Here is a 23,799-nt window from a genome sequence, read left to right on the forward strand (position 1 = left end):
TTAAGGGTCTGGAAGACTTGTGGTGGCAGCTGGCTGATTAAATTCACAAATGGGACTCTTGAGAAGTGGTGTGAACTCTGGGAAGAGGTGACGGAGTTCCACAGAGAGCTGCTGGGATTGCCAAAGAATACTGTGGGGATGTGAGCTGTGGTCAGTGAAGGGCTCAGCCTGCACACGGCTCTCCAGGAAGAGTTCCCTCAGAGGAGCTCCAGATGTGCCTAGACACTGGCCACAGTCCACTGCCCTCTATCATGGTGACATTTAGCAACTCCTCTTGAGCCATCATATGATGGCTGGTATGAGTTATCATGGCTCCGGAGTGAAATGAGTCAGTATGGACCTGGTTGGCCATCTCTGGATTTTACTCTGTGTGTGTGTGTGTGTGTGTGTGTGTGTGTGTGTGTGAGAGAGAGAGAGAGAGAGAGAGAGAGAGAGAGAGAGAGAAGAGAGAGAGAGACAGAGAGACAGAGAGAGAGAGAGAGAGGGAGGGAGGGAGGGAGGAAGGGAGGGAGAGTGTATACAAATGCATACTCACACATGCACATGCATGTATATTTAGAAGCCAAAGATAAATGTCAGCCACATTAGATGTCTTCTTCCATTGCTCTCAACCGAATTTTACCTTGAGACAGGGTCTCTCACCAAACCCGCCATTCACTGATTGGATAGACTGGCTGGCTAGCCAGCTCCAGCAATCTGCCCCACCCCCACCCCATAACCCAGGTCTAGAGTTACAGATGTACGCTGCCACACAGGGCTTTCCATGGATGCTAGGGATCTGAACTCAGGTCTTTACACTCATTCAGCAAACATTTCACTCATTGAGCCATCGCTGCAGACCCTCAGTTCCTTCTTTAAAAAAAATGTGTTTTGTGTAGTGACTTTTTTGTTTCTGTTTTAACATATAAAGCTTACTTGAATATCGGAGTGTAGAATTAAGCCACTAGAGGCCGGGCAGTGGTGGCACAGACCTTTAATCTCAGAACTTGAGAGACAGACAGATCTCTGCTAGTTTATGGCCACCCTGGGCTACACGAAATTGATCCAGTCTAAAAGAGAAACAGAGCTCACACAAAGGTGATCCCAGCACTTGGGATTACATTCCTTTAATCCCAGCATGGGGGAGGTGGAGACAGGAGTGATATGGTTGGGTGAAGAGAGGAATATACTGTAGGAGGAGACAGGATCTTCCTGCAGTCAGTCTAAGGAGCAGTCTGAGGAAAGGATCATCCCTTTGATCTGACCATTGGTAGAAATAAGAACTAGTGACTGGCTGCTCTGCTTCTCTGACCCTTCAACTTCCACCCCCTGATAGCTGACTCCAAGCTTTTATTATTAAGACCAATTAGAATTTGTGCTATAGTTTTGTATGCAGTTGCATGTGTCTCTGTGTGTGAGGTACATGCTTGCATGTGTACATGTGCAAAGGGAGGGCAGAGGTGTCTCCCTCTATCACTCTATGGTCTCTCATTGATCCCAGAGCTCACCAACTCAGCAATACTAGGTGGTCATTGAGCTCTAGGGAGCCTGCCATTCCCACCTCCCCAGCGCTAGGATTACAGGTGCATGACACTGTGCCAGGATTTTCACTTGGGTACTGGAGCCCAAACTTGGGTTCCCACTGATCCCTCTCCTCAGCCTCTGTTAACTCCTCCTCAGCCTCCAGCATGTCTGAACATTGACCGCACACTTCTAGATGTTGGTGGCCCATAATTAAACAGGCCAAACAGAAGCCATAGCCAAAGGCTCCTCAACCTGCAAAATCTTTAGGGATAGTGGTTCAAGAAGAGACCCAGGCAGTGCGTTTCTGGACCAGAACTCCAGGGTGCATGGAATGCAGCAGAAGGCTTTCTCGAAAGGAGAAGACCACGTTTTCCATCTCCCTGTGAGCTGTGGGTGGCCTGCGCAGTAGAAGGGCTAAGTGTGCATCATGGCTGAGCTTTTATGGGCACAACATAGTTCTCCCAATTTTAATTCTGTTCTTGAAACTGAGCAAAGGAGGGATGTTTTATTAAGGTATATTGTCTTTATTCCTGCACTGTCCTTTCCTCTGCATGTCCCAGTCAAGCACCAACTTCCCTCAGGCTGAGGCTTATGAATATCTGAGTCGCATGCTGGGGTGAGGAAGACTCCTGAATCACAACATAGTCAAACCCAGCTCCCAGGGGTAGCATGGGAAGTTGAGCACCAAGCACGTCCATGGGTCATAGGAAAGGGTCCACAGCCGAAACGGCTTGTCCAAGGTCATGCAGAGGAGAGGCAACCCATCTGTAACTAAGGTTTGTGCATCTGTGCTGGCTGGGGCTCATCCGGTCTCCCAGCCACAGTGGAGAGAGAGCTGACTGCCCAGCTGCGAGGGAGACTAGACACTAGTGCCGCTTAGTACTACAAATGGTACCCCACATGAGAAGATACTCTTTGTGCCTCATTTTTTTTTCTGGCTGTGGGTGCCACTGCAGGGCTGATGAGGGGCAGCCAGACAGGGAAGGCAGCTGTCTAGTGTTAGCTGAGGGTGTGTACTGGCTAGAGCAGTTTTGCTCCAGTCCCATAGATCTTCATACTTCATGGTAGACGGCTGCTCTCCAGAAGAGATCTCGGGCGTCTATGACATCTCTTTTATTTAAATCTGTTACCAATGAGTTTCGATGCAACAGTCTTCCTACTGTGACTTGTTCCCGAGTGCTAACACAGTTTGAGGGTCAGAAGACAAAGAAACCTCAGCAGAGTGCACCCTCTCTCAGGATCCTTCAGCTCCCTAAGACTCTTCTGTTTGCTGACTCCCATCCACCTACAAGTCTAGGCTTTGGAGACTCAAGCCCTATCCACTTCTCCTCTGGAAACCTGGCAAAATGGATAAAGGAGGTGTTGCGGCTGCACAGAGGAAGGCCAGAAAGGGTCCCTGTGAGCTGAATCACATTTTGGGTGATTCACACTGGGTCTAGCTAGACCTGGGTCCCTGGAGAGAGGAAGGCAGGGCCCAAACATCTAGAGTCAAGGAAGCCTCAGGAAAGGTGTGGATTCTGCCAGCCAACCCCCACACACCCCAAATCTGCGGGAGATCTGCTCTCACTGTGGCTCCAAAGCATCTCCTCCCCAAACAAAAGTGGGGATATGTCAGCCTCATCCAAATTGTTGACATCCGAGCTTGTCAGCATCGTTTGATCAAGATCTAATCCTCTTTTTTTTAAAAAAAAAAAATAGGTAGTGGTCTCCTGAATGACCCGAGCTCAGATTCTAGAGTCCACATTAGGAAGCTCACGACTGTCTATGACTTTTCTCCAGGAGGACCTGATGCTTTTCACCTCTGTGAGCACCCGCACAGACACACGCAGAGATGCACACACTCACACAACTACACACAATCAAAAAATGAAGTTAATCTCTTATAAAAGGAAACAAGATTTGTGCGGACCTGTTAAAATGCACACACTTCCTCGGGGAGTTCAGCTGGGGACCTTCCATCGGCACTCTGTCCTGTCCCACCGGCTCTCATTCTAGATTATTCCCTGGGATGCAGCGTGATAACCCGGTTTGATGCTCCCAGGGTCTCCTGTCATGTCTGAGGGAACTCAGATGAAGGGCTTGCAAAGCTCCCTGAGGCATCTTAGAGAGAAGAAAACCACTGGGCTGAAATACAAGCAGATGCTTTCTTGGGTGTTGATGGAACTATAATTGTCTGTTTTGTTTTTTTTTTTTTTTTTTGATTTAAACATCACACATTCCCAAATGTTCTAGCATCTTCTTGGCTGTTTTTCCTAACAGTGTCATTTGTTGCTGCTGTTACAGTCTGGTTCCTGGAAAGGGAAATACCTCCAGCCTCATGAAGCATGCAGCAAGTCACAGCTGTATGGGGCCTTTGGTCTGCCCTAGTGCTCTCCAAACACCCAGTCCCATCTCCTCCCCCGGCACCAAACTTTGTGAGTACAAAGCCACTGGGGTTTTTCAGTGTTCTGCCAGTCAGACTGGACTAGAGGATAACCCATGAGTGAATGCTGAATGCCACTTAACCACCGGTTCCTATGTTAGAAGTTGATCTGGGAACCCAAAAAAGTGACCACACAATCCAAAGTATTTTAGCCAGATGAAGTTTTATTTCTGCTGACAGGCACACACCCTGGAGTCTTGTTGGGTTATTCCTAATACAGAAGTGCCCTATGCCTCGGTCGGAGTGGTCAGAGGTTGCCCTCACATTCCTTTTCTCTTTTATTATGCACGAGTGTTTGTCTTACTTTATGTCTGTGTGCCACATGTGTGCCTGGTGCCCGTGAAGGCCAGAGGAGGGTGTCTGATCTTCTAGAACTGAACAGTTGGTTGTGAGCTGCCATGTGGTGCTGGGACTTGAACCTCGGCCCTCTAAAAGAGTAGCTAGTGCTAGCGCAGTTTGTTCTCCCCAGCTCTGCTCTGTTAATGAACACAGGACATTTGGAAACCCACATCTATTTCTGTTTCTGTTGGTCTGCTTGTTTGCTTTAAAGACAAGGAAAGTTTAACTTTGTGTCTTAGAAAAGCATGTAAGAAAGCTTGAACTCTTGGAACACCCTGCTTCCAATTGAATCACCCAACATGTGTGCAACTCTGTGTCTCCTTTTCATCGAGCTGGTGTAAGGACCTGGACTTGAAGTGGCTCCTCAGCAAGGCATTTGTGCAATGTCTATCAGCTGTTAGGATTGCTGTGTTTTGATTGTCAAATCGTTTCAGAGCCTTCAGACTGTCACTTTTGCCTTCATGTTTAAAATGATAAACCTGTTCAGAAGGTTTTTATAAAAGAAAGATTCATTTTTTTGAAGTGTGTGAGTGTGTGTGTGTGTGTGTGTGTGTGTGTGTGTGTGTGTGTGTGTGAAAGAGAGAGAGAGAGAGTCATACATGCATCTGAGTACAGATGCTCATGGAGGCCATATAAGGGCATCAGATTGTTCTGCAATTTTGGGGCATGCACGCATGCGTGTGTTAATCTATATTAGCCACTACAACAGGTACAGAGCATGCTAAACTCTAGAAAACATCCAAATTCTCACTTGAAAGATTAAAAAAAAAACCTTTATATGTCACTTTATCATTTATTCCCAAGTGTCACAAGAAAGAGGACAATTCCAGGCTGAACATAGTAGGCTGTGACTGGAGCCGGAAATGAATATGGCACAAATCAACTACACAGTAAAGCAGATACCCTGAGATATTGAAAATAACCTCAACATGACCAAGTTAACAGCACACCTTTCTGGACTTAGGTTTCCTCATATTAAATTGAAAAATACACAGTGCAAAAATTGCAAAATGACCAGAAAAGAATACATATCCAGCAAGAGATGATTTTTCAATCACACCCTTCTTACTGTCCAGCTTTTTCATGCCCCTACATTTTGGCCGGCAACCTCTCCCTTCTCCCCACTCCCCTCATATCATCCCGTCCTCCCTCTTTAAATAGTCCCACCCCAAGAGAGAGCCAGCAAAAGGAGGTCTCTGGGGGAGGGTCTTTAAGGGAACACTTGGTCTCTAATTCCTACTTCAAAAACTGCTAGGTGGTGGTGGTGCATGCCTTTAATCTCAGAGAGTCAGAAGCAGGTGGATCTCTGTGAGTTCAAGGCCAGCCTGGTCTACAGAGTGAATTCCAGGACAGCCAGGGTTACACAGAGAAACCCTGTCTGGGAAAACAAACAGGCAAACCAAAGCTACTTCCTGGTCCACTTTGCTATTTGCTGCTCACCCCGTGCCTCCCGCTGAGATGGACCTAGTTGTTTTACCATGACTTGTTGGCCATGCAGGACGGCAACCTTCCCAAACTGCAAGCCTAAATACATCTCTCTTCCTTCTAAGTTTTGTCAGAATCAAAGACATTTCTGTATCAAAGCGTATTACCAAAAAATGGAAGGATGGCCGACAAAATGGGAGGAGTTAGTTGCACACTGTGTGGTTTGAACGAGATATTTCCCATAGATTCTAGCACTTAACATATCTCTGTGCTTTCCTGTGAATTTGGATATCACTTAGAAATTTCAGTCATGATCGTCTTGGTTGTGTGGAGCAGTCTGAGTGGCATTGCTCTCCTAATGTGGACTCTTCTAAGCTGTGACTGCGCCCATTCATTTTTGCTCTGATTTCTTTTTTAAAAAATATTTATTTATTTAAAAACCTACCTTTTTTCATTTTACATACCAATCCCAGTTCCCACTTCCTCATCTCCTCCCGCTTCCTCCACCTTCCCCCCAAATCAATCTCCATCCACTCCTCAGGGAGGGTAAGGCTTCCCATGGGAAGTCACCAAAGTCTAGCGCATTGCTTTGAGGAAGGACCAAGGCCCTCCCACTCTATCTAGGTTGAGCTAGGTATTCCTCCAAAGAGAATGGGTTCCAGAAAGTCAGTATAAGCAGTAGGGATAAATCCTGGTCTCACTGTCAGTGACCCCACAGTCTGTCCCAGCCATGCAACTGTTACCCACATTCAGAAAGCCTAGTTTGATCCTATGCTGATTCCCCACTGTCAGGCTGAAGTCAGTGAGCTCCCATTAGCGCAGGTAAGCTGTTTCAGTGGATGTCCTCATCATGGTCTTGACCCCTTTGCTCATATTATTGCTCCTCCCTCTCTTTGACTGGACTTTGGGAGCTCAGCCCAGTGTTCCACTGTGGATCTCTGCAACTGCTTCCATCAGTTGCTGGATGAAGGTTCTATGGTGACATTTAAGATAGTTATCAATCTGATTACAGGGGAAGACCCGTTCAGGCACCCTCTCTACTATTGCTTAGGGTCTTAGCTGGGGTCATCCTTGTGGATTCCTGGGAATTTCTCTAGTGTCAGGTTTCTTGCTAACACCATAATGGCTCCCTCAATCAAGATATCTCTTTCCTTGCTCTTCCTTTCTGTCCTTCCCCCATTTGGACCATCCTGTTCCCGTAAGTTCTCCTCCCCTCCTTCTCCCCTCCTCATCTCTTCTGCTCTCCCTTCTCCCCCACCCCCACACTCCCAGTTTTCTCAGGATATCTTGTCTAATTTCTGTCTATGATAGTAGTTTGTAGTATAAATTAGTAGTTTGTAGTTTTCAAAGCAAGAATCATGTACCTCCTCAATTTCAGTATTCCATGCTATTTAATTTACATTGTTTACTGAACCAGGCAGTTCACTCTAGCCTGTTTCCAGCAACACACTTGGCCTGTTGTCTACTAAACCTGTCCCATCCTCCCAGCTGAACTTCACAAGTGTGGAGAGGAGGCTTCCTTAAGGGTCCCTTTAGTTTTCTGTATAAACTCTCAGGAAGTGTGTGAGTAGAGAATTGTTTATCTTCTCTTTAATCCCGGTAGGTTCTGTTTCTTCCCCTTTCCCAACTGTCCTCAGTGGAGCTTCAGAATGTCATCAAACAGAATGGGGATGGAATACTCCTGCCCTGGGTCCTAGGAGGAACAATTCGATCCTTCCTCATGGAGTTTGATGTAGCTGTGGCTTCTCTACAGATACCCTTTGTTGACATGAGGAAGCCCAACCTATGGTGTGGGAGAATTGTCTGTATTCTGTCAATCATGTTTTAAATAAACGCTGATTGGCCAAGCAGGAGGTATAGGTGGGAAAACCAGACAGGAAGTGGAAATGATGCAGAGAGAGCAGGAGAATTCTGGGGAGGAGGAAGTTGATTCCTCCCACTCCTTCCCAGACCACCAAAGCAGCAGGATGTGAGCTGCCCCACTGGTAAAGGTACTGAGCCACATGGCTAAAATAGATCAGAAAAATGGGTTAATCAAGATGAGAGAGTTAGCTAATAAGTAACCTGACCTAATGGGCCAATCAGCTTTATAACTTATAGAAATCTCAGTGTGATTTTTCTCTGGGACTAAACAGCTGGGGTTACCGGGCAGGACAGAAAAACACAAATAAACAGGCCCCACTCATGCTACAGAATGGCGCCCACGTGGATAACTGCATCCACAGAAAGTCTGAGAAAGCTTGGGAAAGACAAGAGTAAAGCATTTCAGTTTTCAGCTAAAGCAGGAAAAAAGCTGTGCTGTTTTAAAATGCCGGCTTTCTGGGCTGTCCGGCCAGGGAAAACTCTTGACTCTTTCAAGCAGGCAGTTCAGACTATGGAAACACTGCTGCAGCTTGCTTCTTGGCAAGGACCTTGAAGCGCCTTAAAAGCTTTTGACTGTTGTTTTCTCCATATTCCTTAACAAATTAAAGACCCATGTGGTCAGAAAAAGAGAGATCTACAGTAAAGAGAGATTCAAAGAGTAAAAAAACCTCTAAATGGTTTACAGTGTGTTAAAAATTGATGCAGGCTTGAAAAAAATGTTTAAAGCCTTAAAATAAAAAAGAAAGAAAGAGGATCGTTGGGTGTGGTGGTACACACCTTTAATCCCAGCACTGGGGAGGCAGAGACAGATGGATCTCTGGGAGTTCAAGGATAGCCTGGTCTACAGAGGGAATTCCAGGACAAAGATATACAGAGAACCTGTCTCAAAAAGCCAAAAGTTAAAAGTAAAAATAAAAAAATAGAGGTTAAAATAAAGCCACGTAAAGATGGAAAATACGCAGAGAATCTTGATACTGTTTGCTTTTATGCTCTCTTTGAATTGTTTAAATGCTGAGGAAGGAGCAACAGCTGCTAAAAGGTATTTGCTTATAAATGCTGCAGAATTAAAGATAGGTATTTTGAAAATACCTTGGCTTCAAAATTGAAGTCAAAAGGTATGTTACTTTGGAGAAGAGATTTTGCTTTTGTTTCCACAGAAAATGAGAGGCTCTGGATTTATTCAGAGTTAAGAAAAATCATCTTTGACCAAGGGAGACCACCTGAAAAATCTCTGGTAGGAACAGATGGCCCAGATGTCTGAGTTCTTCATCCAGAACAGATTCAAGATACTGCCTGAGATAATCAAGACTCACAAGATACTTCAGTCAGGACTTGATCATAACTCTAAATTTTCTTTAGGTCCCCATAAGATTATCAGCGCCCCCAACCAGCTGGAAGTAGCCTGGAATACTACGCCCACATTCCCAAAAAATGGACTATGGATATTTTCCTTTTTCAAAAAAAAAAAAAAGAGGGGGAAGTGGTACGGGAGAATTGTCTGTATTCTGTCAATCATGTTTTAAATAAACGCTGATTGGCCAGGCAGGAGGTATAGGTGGGAAAACCAGATAGGAAGTGGAGATGATGCAGAGAGAGCAGGAGAATTCTGGGGAGGAGGAAGTTGATTCCTCCCACTCCTTCCCAGACCACCAAAGCAGCAGGATGTGAGCTGCCCCACTGGAAAAGGTATTGAGCCACATGGCTAAAATAGATCAGATAAATGGGTTAATCAAGACATGAGAGATAGCCAGTAAGAAGTCTGACCTAATGGGCCAATCAGCATTATAACTTATAGAGATCTCTCAGTGTGATTTTTCTCTGGGACTAAATAGCTTGGGGGCCAGGCAGGACAGAAAACCCCAACAAACAAATAGGCCCCCTCATGTTACAAACCTATCCTAGTCTGTTGAGTAATTTTACCATGGAAGGGTGCTGAGTTTGTCAAATACATCTCCCTCCCCTGTCGGGATGATCATATAGATTTACCTTCATATGTAAACACAGCATTTGACATTGATCTTTATTGGTTAAATGGTCATTGCAACTCTTAACATCAGCCCCATGTAGCTAGGATGTATATTTTATACATTGCTAGACTCTGCTCTAAGTCTTGAATTTTTTAAGTCTTCTTTGGATGCCTATTAGAATTAATCAATGATGTTATGTTTTTAATTTACTTTCAAAATTTCATATATGTATACTACATTTATACCATTCTCCCTTCCCTCACCATATCCCGTTTTCTCCCAAACTCAGTGTATCTTTTAAACTGTGTGTGTGTGTATGTGTGTGTATATATAAAGAATGATATAAATGTAGTATACACACACATATATATAGTTTAAAATATACATATATTACAATATATATAATTTGACATAATATTGATGTTATTTAATATAAAATATTGCATATATATTTATTTGTACCCCAACAAAGAGCATCTGCAGAAAAATTACAACTAAATCACATGTGTCTGTCCTCTGCCACTTAGTCCCATCACTAGGATGCTCTGCTCAAGTGTATGGGCCAAGGGTACAGACTGAACCATGTGAAGTTCTGAGCCTAACTAAGCAACGCTGCCCCTTAAGCTGTATCAGGCAGAGCTTGGATAGCATTGGGCGACTTGGGAAACACAAACAGTAGGGCACAGCCCCGGGCTTCTGACTCTACAGGTCTAGGATGAGACCTGACTCTTGGTGTTTCTGACAGGTCCCCACAGGGTTCTGAGGTAGTGAGGTGGGGGTCTCCCTTTAAGAGCATCCTGGTCTACACACCTCTCAGCTCAGTTACAAACACCAAGAGGGAATGAAAACTGAGCAACCCATGTTTTTAACTGATCTTTAATTAAGAAACTTGCAAATCTTTATAAACTTCCAGAGCTCTGATCCCATGTCACCTTCCCAGGGTTCCACCTGGGGCTCTCTGCCTGTGCCACCTTGTCCAGCATCCTTGCAGGCCTCCTGTCTGATAAATCCACAGCAAAACATCTGTGATCTTGATAGCGATTATGTATTTCACTTTGGAGATGATGCTAATCTTTGTTGGATATTTTGATCCAGGAACATGGCACAGGCTTTACGTGTTTAAGTCTTCTTAGACTTCTGTCACACGTTGCTCATTTTCTGCAGACTGCATAGATGGCTCTTAATACGTTTCTGTCTAGCATTTCTGTCACTCTAGTGGTACTTTAAATAGTAACACCTTCTTTGGAAAAATTTGACTTCTACATGTTTTGTTCTTAGAAACAACAATAAGTGTGTGCGTGTGTGCGTGTAGTCTCTATTTTTCAGATGATATGATTATTTACATTAGAATCCAATAAATAATCTCTGCAATAGGTGAATTTATGGAAATCATACATATAATATTTATTGTATGCCTGTACACATTAATAACTATGCTGTCTGAACACGGCAACCATTTTATCTGTTTCCAATCTGTATACCTTTTTCTTGATTTACTGCAGTGCCTAATTTCTAGCAAGCTGTTGAATAATGTTGAAAGCAAACATTTTAGGGGGAAAGCGTTCATTCTCTCACCACTAAAAGCATAAGAAGAATCAGTTGGGTTTTTTTTAGATGTAGTTATAGTATTGAAGGTGTTCCCCTCCCTTCCTGCACAAATAAGGGCAGAAAAGAGGCAATTATACCTCAAACCAGAAGATGAGAAAGACTCATGGAACACTTTCAAGAATAGAAATATTTGACCATAACACAAAAAGTAATTTGAAATGATTTAATTCATACAACAATTACTTTCTAGTGGCAAAGACAACATAGGGTATACCCGAAATTCAAAATGTGGGTGAATATACTTCTCAGTAGTTAGAGGAAAAAGAAACAACAAAGCAAATTAGGAAATGCTTCCATATCAAAGTTAGGACAGAAATTAATGAAGCAGAAAATGCATAATTAGTAAAGAAATGAATAGAACTGACAGATTCCTAAAACTATAAGCCAACAGCTAGAGACTGGGCAAGAAAGGAGCGAGCAACACCAGAATTATCAAACATGAAATGAGCCAAGAAGCATTGCTGCCAGAAATAACAGGGCCACAAGACAATGATGTGAAGCATTGTATGCCCCCACATTAGAAAACTTAAACAAATTAGGCAAACTGACAAAAATATATAAACCACTAAAGATTGTACAAGAGGAACAAAAAATCAGAATAGGTTTCAGTCAGGAAAAATCTCATTACTCACAACATTGCAGCAATCTAAAAGCAACCCTTTGGATAGCCAGATGGTTGAGAGTTCACGGGTGCAGCTTCCCGGCCGTATAGAGAAGGCACAGTCTTGAAGCACATGTCCTGGTCCTCTGGCTTTTGGATGAATCCTGACAATACCAGTTAGCATGCCAATGTGCATAGAGGGACTCTCAAGGGCCCAGCCCTGAATGAAGAGCTATAGGCTATTAATGACTGCTTGGAGAGGGAGAACTGGTCTTCTGGAGGGATGAACCCCCGATTGTTTAGACAATTTCAAGTGGTCATCCCTAAAAGCATACACATATAACAAGCAATATATTAAATAGGGCCATCAAATAGTGTGTGTATATAGAGAGAGACAAACAGGAAGAGAAAGGGAAGGTGACATCTTGAAAAGCAACTAGTAGAGACAAAGCATAAGCCCTGTTGGGGTGACTGTTTGCTGTGGGAAACAGAAACACCCAATAGCCGAATCTGTAGATGGTTTCAGATTGGGAAGGAATACCAGAAAGAAAAGCCTAGAGTAGTTGGGAATTGTGGGTATCAGGACTGTCTAACGTGGAGGTGTGAGGCCCTTCAGAGTGGGTCTGTGAGGTAAGATAAAGGGATGGAAGGAAAGATACGAAGGCAGGGCAGAGAGATTTTCGGGCAAAAAATCCAGCAGATACAACAATCCCAAGACTAGAACGGAAAGGGGAAAAAATAGAATATGCCAACATGCCGGGAATAGGATAAATGAAATCAAGAGAGACTGCAAGCTGATCTGTCAGGTTTCATAACCACCTTGGGGAATTGTGACTTTATTCAGGGTGTCCTGGGAAGTTCCTGGGGTGTCTGACTGGTGCGTTGCTCTGTTAGGCTAAGCCGTGTGAAATCGCCACTTCTACACTGGCAGTTTCAAACGGCTCTACCCTCCTCGTAGCGAACAGTACATTTTCCACTGGTGTTTACGTGGGGGATTCTGTTTACAATGCTGGAGCAGAACACATTATTTTTAACAAGAAGATGTCAAGCAAGTCTCAAATTACATTCGAAATCAAACTAGTGATATGTCAGAACCAAGTGAAGCCATCAATTTGAAAAGTCACATTAAATGCATATTGCCAAGGGGGTTGTGGGTCTTAGAACGAATGGAAGGGCTGTCACATGGCTGCAAACCCCCAAACATCATCACCGCCAGTGTTTCATTCTGAGGGTGGAATGGTTCAAGCATCTTCTATTTAAAATATAGCCCTCTGGCCTCTTGTGTTTATATTGCACCATTTTTATTATTTTTTGAGATGATAATACTAAATTTCACTTTTAAAACTTGAGACATTTGGGTTGATGAGAAATCGGCTGATTTTTTTCCCCCGTTTTAAAAATGGTAGGAAATCCATTCTTGATTCTTTTGTTTTCTAGTACTAGGACTTGAACCCAGGGCCTCACTCATGCTAGGTAAGCACTCTGCCACTGAGCTATGTCCTCAGCACCCCACTTTATTTGTTACCTTTGAGACAGCATCTCCCCCAAGTCTGGCCTTGACTGACTCACTCCAGAACCCAAGCAGACCTTCAGTTTGCAATCCTCCTGCATCAGCCTCCCAGGTAGCTTGGGTTCTAAGTCTGTGTCACTGAGCTCATCTTGGGATGGTGTTTCCATAAAGAATGAGTGGTTTTCAGAGCAGGTCTCCGGTGTTAAACAGAGGTCCTATATCCCAGATGAGCCAGGGGATGGGAAGCCCAGCTCTAGACCAGAAAGGTTTAGCTGTATAGTCGAGGAGGGGTCTGTGGGTGCTGCAGAGAGCTTTGAAAACATCGCCAGTTGAAGAAGGACCCTTAAAAGAAATTCCACACTTGCTCAGAACTGAGTCTAATAGAGGGTTCCTTATCTAGGGGTAGACTCACAGACCACAATCTTCTGCTGGAACAGGGAACAGCAACCGAATCTCACAGCCCGAAAAGAGGCAGGCCCCTGCTTTACGTGGGCATAAATAGTATAAGAGGCCACGCCCAAGTGGGTGGTAACTTGAAGGCTACTGGCGGTAGGAATTCCTACAGCAGCCAGTGAAAGGAGTCCACAGGACAGAAGCCCTGAAGGAAAGATGAGTGAAATGGGACAAGTTTTTCAGTCTCTCTCTTGCTGTCACTTGCAAATTAGAGGTAAGGACACTCACACGGAGGAGTGGCAAGGCTAACCAGGGTCCACTATGCAAGGAGCTCAAAGACCCCTGACCTCCAGACAAGACAGTCAGATGTTCAGGAGGCACCAGTCTGGGAGGGTCACCTTCTCATCCCTTCCCACCTTTTTACTCAGAGATGTCCCTCTCAAGAGAAAGCAAGGTACAGATTTCTTTTGAAATTCGGTCCAGGAGGAGCATGGCTACCCCGACCCCCATGCCTACACGCTTTCTTACTGTTTTTACTTTAGAGACAGGGTTTCGCCATGTAACCCTGCCTACTTTGGAACTCACTGTGTAGACCAGCTTCCATCTCCTGAGTGGAATGCTGGGATTAAGATGTACCCACCATGTCTAGCCTCACTTCCCTTTTAGTACCCGCCCCCTTCTTACTTACTTATCCTATGTCAGCTGCGAAAGAGCCTCTGGAAGCTCGCGGGCTCTAAGTTAAAACTCTAAGATCACTGCGGCACAGGAACATCTGCCTTTGTAGACAGGCGGCACCCGCGGCTGCCAAAGGTCCCCAGTTAGCCCTGGACACAGTAGACAGTGAGGGCTGCACACTTGTAGACACCTTAACCTCTTTGCACAACTCCTTATCCTGTAGCTGCTTTGGTTTGGAGAGCTAGGTGGTGCGCGTGCTCCCCACCCCCCATGCTCTCTCCTCACCGTGCAGGAGGCAGAACGTGGCTGACCAGCTCCAGCTGACTTCCTGAGATAGGAGATGGGAGCCAGCTTCCTGTAAAGATTAATGACAGCCATCGTATCTGAGTGACGACTTTGTGGTTCAAGTCAAATTCAAACAAATAAAACTGTTCGTTATCGTGAAGGTTATTAAAAATGTTATTAAAGATATCTGTGCATCAAGTTCAATGCAGGCTTTATAAGCTCCTCGTACTTGTACAATGCGAGCTGACAGAGAACCTGGCATCCCATTATTGGATTTCTGTCACAGACAAGACTATTTTTAGGTCCTTCTATGCAGGATTTTAGATAGCCAGGAATCACTGGGTCTGAGGGCAGTGGGTGAGGCCTCCCCTCCATCTGCACCCTAAGAGCAGGTATTGGATATGAGCTGACCCAAGACAGCACCCAGGGCTTCACTCTTGCTGACAACATGTAGTAATGATACACAGGGCTGGGAGAGCCTTTGAGACCCAGGATTGCTCTGGCTGCTGCTGTTTCTTGGTGGCCATCCTCAGAGTCCCCTCCAGGCCTCAGGAAGAAAACTATGGAAAGATGTATTGCAGATGGCTTGGGGGCCTTCCAGTTGATCGACATCTGAATTCCTTGCAGTGGCCTCCTGTCCCTCCCACACTCTGCCTGTTATTAAAAACATTCTGTGGCACGATCACTGGAGCTCAGCCCTGGGCGAGGGAGAGGTAGGTTTGGTTGCCCACTGAGTAAATGGAACAGCTGGACTTAGGTTTTATCTTTGGCTTTTTCTCTGGAAGCCCTTCTCTGGTTTCCTCCTGGGCATTTGCCATGCCTCTTAGCTGGCTGACTTTGGGTTCATAAGCAACGCTGGGTTGGTGATGGGGAGCATGGCACGTGTGACCTAGTGACCTAGGACTTTCAAGCCTTTCTTGGCCTTGGGGTGTATCCGCTGGAAATGTGTGGATACCAGTGGCTGTGTACATGGCTAATGGCCGTGAGTGTGAAGGGATGGTCTGCGTTTTTAAGAGCAGGTAAAATGCAGAGATGAACAGGTCTGACAGACGCAGGAGAGTATCCATGTGCTGTCCCCATAGAGAGTCAAGCCCTGGAGACTCTATGGAGACTTGCATCCTAGAGGGATTACTCGGCTATAACATGGACTTACCAGCAGCTCAGGAAATGGCGGTTGTACAAGAGTCCACTCAACTCCAGGGGGCTGGTGCTAACCTGGAGGACAGCAGGCAGTACATAGACAGGTGCAAAAGGTCCCAGAAATGGCGAGGGAGTGGAGGATGGTGCCAAGCAAGGCTTCTCCTTTTCCCAGTTGTGCTCACTGCCAGGTCACCCCTGCCTCCCGAGCTGAGCAGGAAAACTGTGGGGAGATGCTAGGGAAGTCGCTCACACCGGTGCAAGCCTGTGGCTTCTATGTGAAGAAGAATGCACCAAGAGAGGCGGGTTCCTGTAGGCAGTGACAGGGACAGCATGCTCTGCACCTGACACAGACTTTTTCCACCAGTCCTTCTCTCTGTGCCAGGACAGCCTGAACTATTGCTATAGCAGAGCGCAAAGCAGTCACGCAACTCATCAGAGAAGGCTTCCTCCAGAACACGCGTGAGCCCCAGCCTGTGGTTCCCAGCCTCAGCACCGTGGTCATGGTCAGAGACATGCCGTTCTCTGTGATGGGAGCGGAGCTTACAGACTGCATGACCCATGCCAGGCTACATCTGTCAAATGGAACGGAATCATCCCAGTCAAGCTCAGTAGGAGCCGTTTCCATCTGGTTTCTGTACCAAGAAAAACACATGCGTTCGTTGTCCATGTCTAGATAGTCAGAAGAGGCTATTTCTGCTTCTAACACAGAAATGCAGACGTTCACAGTGACAGACATGCAAACGCCCTGATTTGATCATTGTACATTGTCAAATGTCACACTGTAGCCTGTGAGTGAAGTTACAGTTTAGTAAAAAAAAAAATATATACGTTTTTTCCTAAACAGTTCATCTATTTCCCTGTCAACTGTGAGTTAAGACACGGTCCATGTTTCTCTTTGCTCTGGGTTCTGGAGAGGCTTAATGCATTTTACATCCAAGCAGAAAAGACCTTTGGGCGTGAATTAGGGATGGTTTGTCTGCCTCTTTTTCTTAAATTTCCTTTTAAGTTTTAAAAATGATTTTATGAGTGTTCTGCCTGCATGTGTGGCTGTGTGCTGTGTGTGCAATACCCACAGAAGCCAGAAGAGGGCACCAGATTCCAGGAACTGGAGTTACAGTTGTCAATGGTCACGTGGGTGCTGGGAATTGAGCCGAGGTTCTCCTAACTGCTGAGTCACCTCCCCAGCCCCCACTTCTTAAGTTTCTCATTTGTTCTTTGTTTTTTTTTATTTTTAATTTTGTGCTGTGAATTTTATAAGTCATTTGTTTCTTTTAAGAGCGAAGTGGGGGAAATTAATATATTTAAAAATAATAATAAACTAATAACTATGAGAATGGCTCAGTTGATGAGAACACTTGTGGCATAAGTATGAGAGCCTGAGCTCAATCCCCAGAAACAATGGAAAAACTCCAGATGTGGTGGTACACACTTGTAATCTCAGCACTGGGGAGTGAAGAGTGGGGATCCCTGGGCCTTGCTGTCTAACCTAACCAGCAAGCTTCAAAATAATGAAAGACCGAGATAGATAGCACCTGAGGAACAACACCTAAGACTGATCTCCAGTTTTCATACGTATGTGCACACACAGTAGCAAACATTGCATTCTCCGGTCGGCTCAGGAGTCAGGCCAGGATTAACAATGTCCTTAAACCTCCCGGTTCTCTCCCTGCTTGGAGGAGAACCTAATCATCCAGACTTCTGAGAAGGTCAGTGTCACGGTGTGAGAGCACACTCTCTCATCTGGCACCCCCATTGTTGCCATGACAATATGCAGCATTGGGATGAGGGCATAATTGCCATTCTAGTGCAAGGAGCAGCAAGAAGGACAATGACACAGAGCCCCAGGAGAGCACAAAAGCACGGGCTGATACAATGTCACTCTCTGTTCTCAGCAGAAACTTTGAGTCTCTTTGTGGGAAGCAGGGCCTGTGGCCCGGAGCAAACCACAGATCTGTAGCAAGAAACAGCCCGAGCTTGAATTATTGCTTAAGTGAATTATTGCTCTCTTTGTATTTCAGCTGTCTCCTTCAGATTTTGTCCCAGTCTGCATGTTTCCCACAGAAAACTAACATCACTTCTCCTAAGGATTCTGATAGAATGTTTAATGAGATCCCTTGGATGGCCCAGCACTGACTGGACAGCACAGGTCTGGGGCGCACTGGCCACTAATGTGATGCTCCACGGTCCATCATCTCCTGGAATGCAAATTGAATTTACATGGAAAACATGCTCTCCTTTTAAAGCTTCTAAGGTCTTCCACATAGTAGCAGATACACAGGAACACACACACGGAGTCAGGTGGCTCTTCCAGTTCTGCTTGGTGTGAACATGTTCCTGCCACTCTCGTGTTAAAAGTTAAATTCTCAAAGTCATATGTAGATGGTATTCACAAGCCGGGCCTTAAAGGTTAAATGAGTTTGTGGAAGCAGTCACTGTGATGGCTTTAGTGGCTTTATAAGAGTAGGGGACATGATAGCTGTTAGCCGAGCTCTACACCTATTGGCTAAGGGCAATCTATCGTGCCTCATGCCCTGAGGCCATCTCTGAAGGACTTAAGCATTTCCACATTGTATGCTCTGTCTCCTCTATCCTTGTGATTAAAAATAAGTTCAATAAGTTTTCTTTTGGTTCAAAGATAAATACCATGCCAAGACTGAAAGTCTTTAGAAACACCAAGATACTTCCTGCTCACCTTCTGTGGGCAGCTGGGGCGCGCCGAGAAGATCTTCTACTCTCTGTGGGGTTAGCGGGAGCTTCCTCACACCCAGGGTGGCTCATACATGGCTGGTCATGGTGCTAGCTGTCAGGGGGAACTTGGCTGCGATCACTGGCCAAATTCCAAGCGGCAGGAGCAAAAGCTGCCAGTTACCTTAAATGCCTGGACTTGAGTCATAGAGTATCACTGTGCTCAGGGGTTCTGGGATTGATCTTCCTCTGGGGAGCAGCGGTATGTGCAGAGGATGCTGGGGATTGCTGGGGAGAAGGACTCCTCTTTGGAGCTGGGAGCCACAAATCCCGACAGAGTGTGTTAATCAGTTTCCCGCTGCTGTGACAATATGCCTGCACAGATCAGCTTTAAAGAAGAAAGGCTCATTATTAGTCCAGGGTTTCAGAGACCAGTCTGTGTTTTCAGGGCTGTTTTAATAGCGCAACATCCCTTTCATTAGGTTACACCTCCTAAAGTCCCACCACCTTCCAATCAGGCCTCAGGCTGGCCACCAAGCCTCCAACACATGGGTCTTTGGGGAACCTCCCAGATACATGCTATACCAGCATGGGGTTAAAGTCTAGGAAGAGTCCAGCCAGTTAAGAGGCTGTCTGTCTGCCAGACGGGGATTAATGTTAGGTCTCAAACTTGCCTTGGTGAAGAAATGAAGTGACCCCATTGTGCAGAGGCAGTGTGGGATTGGAAAACCTTCTGCCTACTGAGTTCCCATAGCAATGTGCCTTAGACAGGTATCTGCATCCTTCTGGGCCCCAGTCTGCTTAGCTGTAAAATGGAGTCGGACCTACGGCCATTAGAGATGCCTCCAGCCCTAACCTGCATCCCTCTGTGTTCCTAGGTACTCCTTCCAAGATGAAGAAGACATGTTCATGGTGGTGGACCTGCTGCTGGGCGGGGACCTGCGCTACCACCTCCAGCAGAACGTGCACTTCACAGAGGGTGCTGTGAAGCTGTACATCTGTGAGCTGGCCCTGGCTCTGGAGTACCTGCAGAGGTACCACATCATCCACAGGTAATACTGCCGGTGGGAGGAAGGGATGCTGACGGGATGCAACGGTAGAAGAAACTTGTCCTTGTGTTGCTTTGAAGCTGCAGTGCATTGGAGACAGCGAAAGGCTGAATAGCTTTGATGCTGTCTTTACATTCCCAGCAGACAGCAGACCACCATGTTGCCTGAGGGGAGATGAACCATGGCCGCTGCCTGTCCCCCATTCTGTACCATTGGTAGAGTGCAGGGCTGGTAGCTGTCTTGGTTTCTCTATCCCAAGGTGTTTGTGACTGAGCCTGGAGGAGAGATTGTGACATCAGGGGTTTCCTGGGACACCTTAGAATCTAGCTCTGAGTCCGTAGGCCCCTCTCGCCCCTTATCAGTTCCCAGCTGGGTGTGTCTCAGAAGGGACTGTCAGACACCCAGGAAGACCTTCCACGTGGGCACCATACTCCAAACAATCAGACGGAAAAAGAGATGAATAAATGGTCTCTGGGGGCATCGGATCACAGGGACATGACACTGCCCTTGATGGGAGCTGGAGCGATGAGTCCACTCTTTCTTTCTGTCTTTGGCATCAGTGCTGTGTGTTGCAGAGACTTTCTTCCTCTCGGGCAGTCAATGCTGGTCTTGAACTTCAGGTAAAAGCTTGGCATTTCTGCTTCTGTGGGGGACCTTAATCTTTCTGCCTGTCCCCAGTTCCCCCCTCAGTGAGGACGTGAGTTTGTCTGCAGCAGCAGTTCCGGGAGGGGTTCAGGAAAGCAGTGGTTGGATTCGTGGTATCTTCTTAGGACCACAGGGAGGACCTGAAGGGAGGGCTTTAAATGTGGTCACCTGTGGTCACCCTGTGTCCCTGTGATCCTCTTCTAGTCTAGGAAGTCTTAGCTAGAAACATGGCAAAGGCAAGGACTTGAACCTCTTGGTCGTGAAGGCAGATTGCACACATCCCCCACCCGCCCACAGGACTCCCACCCTCGCTCATTCACACACGTCTCGTCTCTCTACCCTCTACATTTTCCCGATTTTAAAATCCCAATGAAATGACAGGAAGGAATGGGTTTTTGTTTTGTTTTGTTTTGTTTTTTAAATGACAATTTCATAAGGATGGAGAAAACTGAACGAGGCCATCACAAGACACTAGGGAGCCCGGAATATGTGGAAGGGTAAAGGACACAGGACAGCAGACTTTAAAAAAAAAATAGCTGTAATTCTCAGGGAGTCAAAACTGCTAGACACTACAGAACCCCACAATGCTCAGCCATACACAGCAACTTCTGTGGAAGGAGGAAAGGGGGGAAAGGCTAAAACAAAAGGCAGTGACTGGTGACCTCCAGGAAGTACTGAGGATCAGGCGGCCTTGCTGTTGCCCAGTTGCCCCCACTCCTGGCAGGCAGCAAACTGAAGGAGAGTCTCAAGAAGAGAGTAGCAGGGAGGGGCCGGGTTGAAGCACAGGGCCCTAGCTAGGTGCAATCCTGTTGTTACAGGGCTGCAGGCTCACATAGATGTACACCAAATGCTGAAGGAGAATTCTGCCTGTTCAGAGGGGACAGCCAGGGGCTGCTCTTTATTCCCCAAGTAGGAAACACCAGGGACTGCGGTGGGAATGGATTGAGCCAGGAGGAGAGATAGTGATCTCAGAGGTTGCCTGGGACACCTTAGACTCTACTTTAGAGTCCGCAAGCCCCACCCAATGCTAATCAGCTCCCCATTGGCTCTTAACAAGGAAGGGTTATCAGGTGACTGGGGAAGTCTTCCAGCTTTACAGTCTGAATGTGTCAAATGGAAACTCCCGAAACGAGATAAAGATGCTTTCTGCTAACGCAACAATCTGAGTTCAATTCCAGGGACCCACAGGGTATAAGGAGAAAACCAACTCACACACGCATGCCTGCACACACACACACACACACACACACACACACACACACACACAATTTAAAACAAAAATAGCCAAATAGGAAAAAGTTAAGGATAAACAGGGGGCAGACTGTTTAAAAACATCAAAATAACTATAACCAATATTCCAGATAACAGAATCATGTGCTTTTTATTTTAATTCAGAGGTATTTAGTAAAGTCTCTGGAATTGAGTTGGTAAGAAAATAAGAAATTTATTTTTTAGAAGTCAATAATTTAAAAAAAGTAAGACAGTTCTTCACTCTAGGGACAGCCTAGGGGCAGTGTCCACAGGCACCTGTGGCTCACTTCATGCTCATTTCTGCAACCAATGTCTCTTCAGAATCACCCGAAAAGTGAGCTAACTTAAATACAGCACTCCCTTTGAGGGATGGTTGGTCTGCTCAGTGTGTAGGGTAGCTGCTGCCAGGCTGGATGGCCTGACTTCAGTCTCTAGGACTCCTGAAAGTTCTCTCTCTCTCTCTCTCTCTCTCTCTCTCTCTCTCTCTCTCTCACACACACACACACACACACACACACACACACACACAATGCATGCCTATGTATGCATATATAGACATGTAAATAAAAAATTGCCAGGTTTTGTGGCATATACCTTTGATCCAACTCAGGAGGCAGAAACAAGCAAATCTCTTAGTTCAAGGCCAACCTGGTTAACATAGCTAGCTAGGGCTTAGCCAGCCAGGGCTACAAAGTGAGACCCAGTCCCAAATATTACTAATACTAATTAAAACTAATACTAATGCTACTTCATCAAGGAAACAAAAAAAGATGAGTGAAATAAGAATTCTAATTATACTTTTTTTTTTGGTTTTTTGAGACAGGGTTTCTCTGTAACTTTGGAGCCTACCCTGGAGCTAGCTCTTGTAGACCAGGCTGGCCTCAAACTCACAGAGATCTGCCTGCCTCTGCCTCTCAAGTGCTGGGATTAAAGGCATGTGCCACCACTGCCTGGCTCTAATTGTCCTTTTTAATAAAAATCCAGAGTCAGATATTAGGAGGTAAAAGCTGAGAGATCAGAGAAACAGTGCAGCCACTAGAGAGACCTTTTACCTCTACCGAGTCCTCAGACTGAAGGGGTGAGCCTGTCTCTACAAGTCCTCAGACTGCATCCTCAGACTGCATCTGTGTCTACCAAATCTCAAACTGCATCTGAACTCCTGTCTCCTCCCCCCTTATATTCCTCTCTCCACCCAGCCTTATTACTCCTGTCTCTACTTCCCTAGTGCTGGGATTAAAGATGCGAACAACCACCACCTGGCTCTGTTTCTCTTTGAGACTGGATCAATCTAGTGTAGGACAGGATGGCCTTGAACTCACAGAGATCCCTCTGTCTCTATCTCCAGAATGCTGGGATTGAAGGTGTAAGCCACCACTTTCTGGCCTCTGTGGTTAACGAGTGCCTTAGTCCTATACTCTGGTCTTCAGATAAACTTTATTTGTTAGATTACAAACAAAATATCACTACATTTCCCCTTTTGTCTAAAACAAAATATAAGAAAAACTATATACAATAAGTACAATAGCTATAAACAATATATATAGGCAATACATATGTCAACAGTGTCTAGTCCATTTGCATTTGACAAATTGAGAGAAAATACTCCATTATTTATCTCACCTTGGTGAGTCCAAAGTCTTGTACTAATTTACTTTCTATTATAACTTGCATTACCATCCAAATTGTCTTTTGATGTCTTTCAACCTTATACATTTTATACCTCTTTAGTGGGTTTCTTTTCTGAATCTGGTAAACAAGGGAAATTATAACTATCTCCAACTCCCTCAGAATTCAACTCCCTCAGAAGGAAATAATAGTAACTGAGTAGGCAGGAAGTGCAAGCAAGCGACTTCCAAAACTGTGAGAAATGACATAAACAGCAGGCTGCCTGGACAGTCACCCAAGGTTCCTCTGCAATGTTGGGGCATCCATCTTGGGCCTACAGGTCTAGAATAGTCAACAGAGTTTTCAGTGAAGCAGGATATTTGAAGGACTGTCCTAACTTGTCTTGGCAAGGTTCTGCAGTCACTTTCTTTTCTGTCCTGCTTGTTTGATTTGGACAGTATACTGTCAGCAGTCAAAGTAAAGGCACTGTCTTGACCAGTGGCTAACTTCTGCCACAAAGAACATAGAGTCCATATGGAGTTTCTTCAATGCCCATTTTCTTCTTTGAAATAAATTAATGCTGCCAGGAGCAGGCATGTCTTGTTGTAATAAATAAAAGAACTTATGCTATTAGAACATCTTAATATGCCATATTATGTATATCTCAGAAGTGTTTGAAGATGACCTGTCTATTTAAAATATATCCTTGACCTTAAAGCATACCTAATATGATTGCAAGTTTGATTGTAATAGGTGAGTAATTACTAAATTGCATTTCATTATTATCTTAAGTAGTTGTTAAAAATAACTTGTAAGGCCGGGCAGTGGTGGTA

General features: G+C 45.3%; 1 protein-coding gene across 2 annotated transcripts in view; it reads left to right on the forward strand.

Moving 5' to 3' along the window:
• Positions 1-23,799, forward strand: part of Stk32b (serine/threonine kinase 32B) — a 246,586-nt gene that overhangs the window by 138,729 nt on the left and 84,058 nt on the right. For both annotated transcript variants that reach the window (XM_087909072.1, XM_087909073.1), the window contains exon 4: positions 19,295-19,468. In XM_087909072.1, coding sequence (XP_087765198.1) covers positions 19,295-19,468 — 174 coding nt within the window. The remainder of the gene's footprint in view (positions 1-19,294; positions 19,469-23,799) is intronic.

Source organism: Myodes glareolus, chromosome 8 (assembly GCF_982192425.1).
Source record: "Myodes glareolus chromosome 8, mMyoGla1.1, whole genome shotgun sequence".
Lineage (NCBI taxonomy): Eukaryota > Metazoa > Chordata > Mammalia > Rodentia > Cricetidae > Myodes > Myodes glareolus.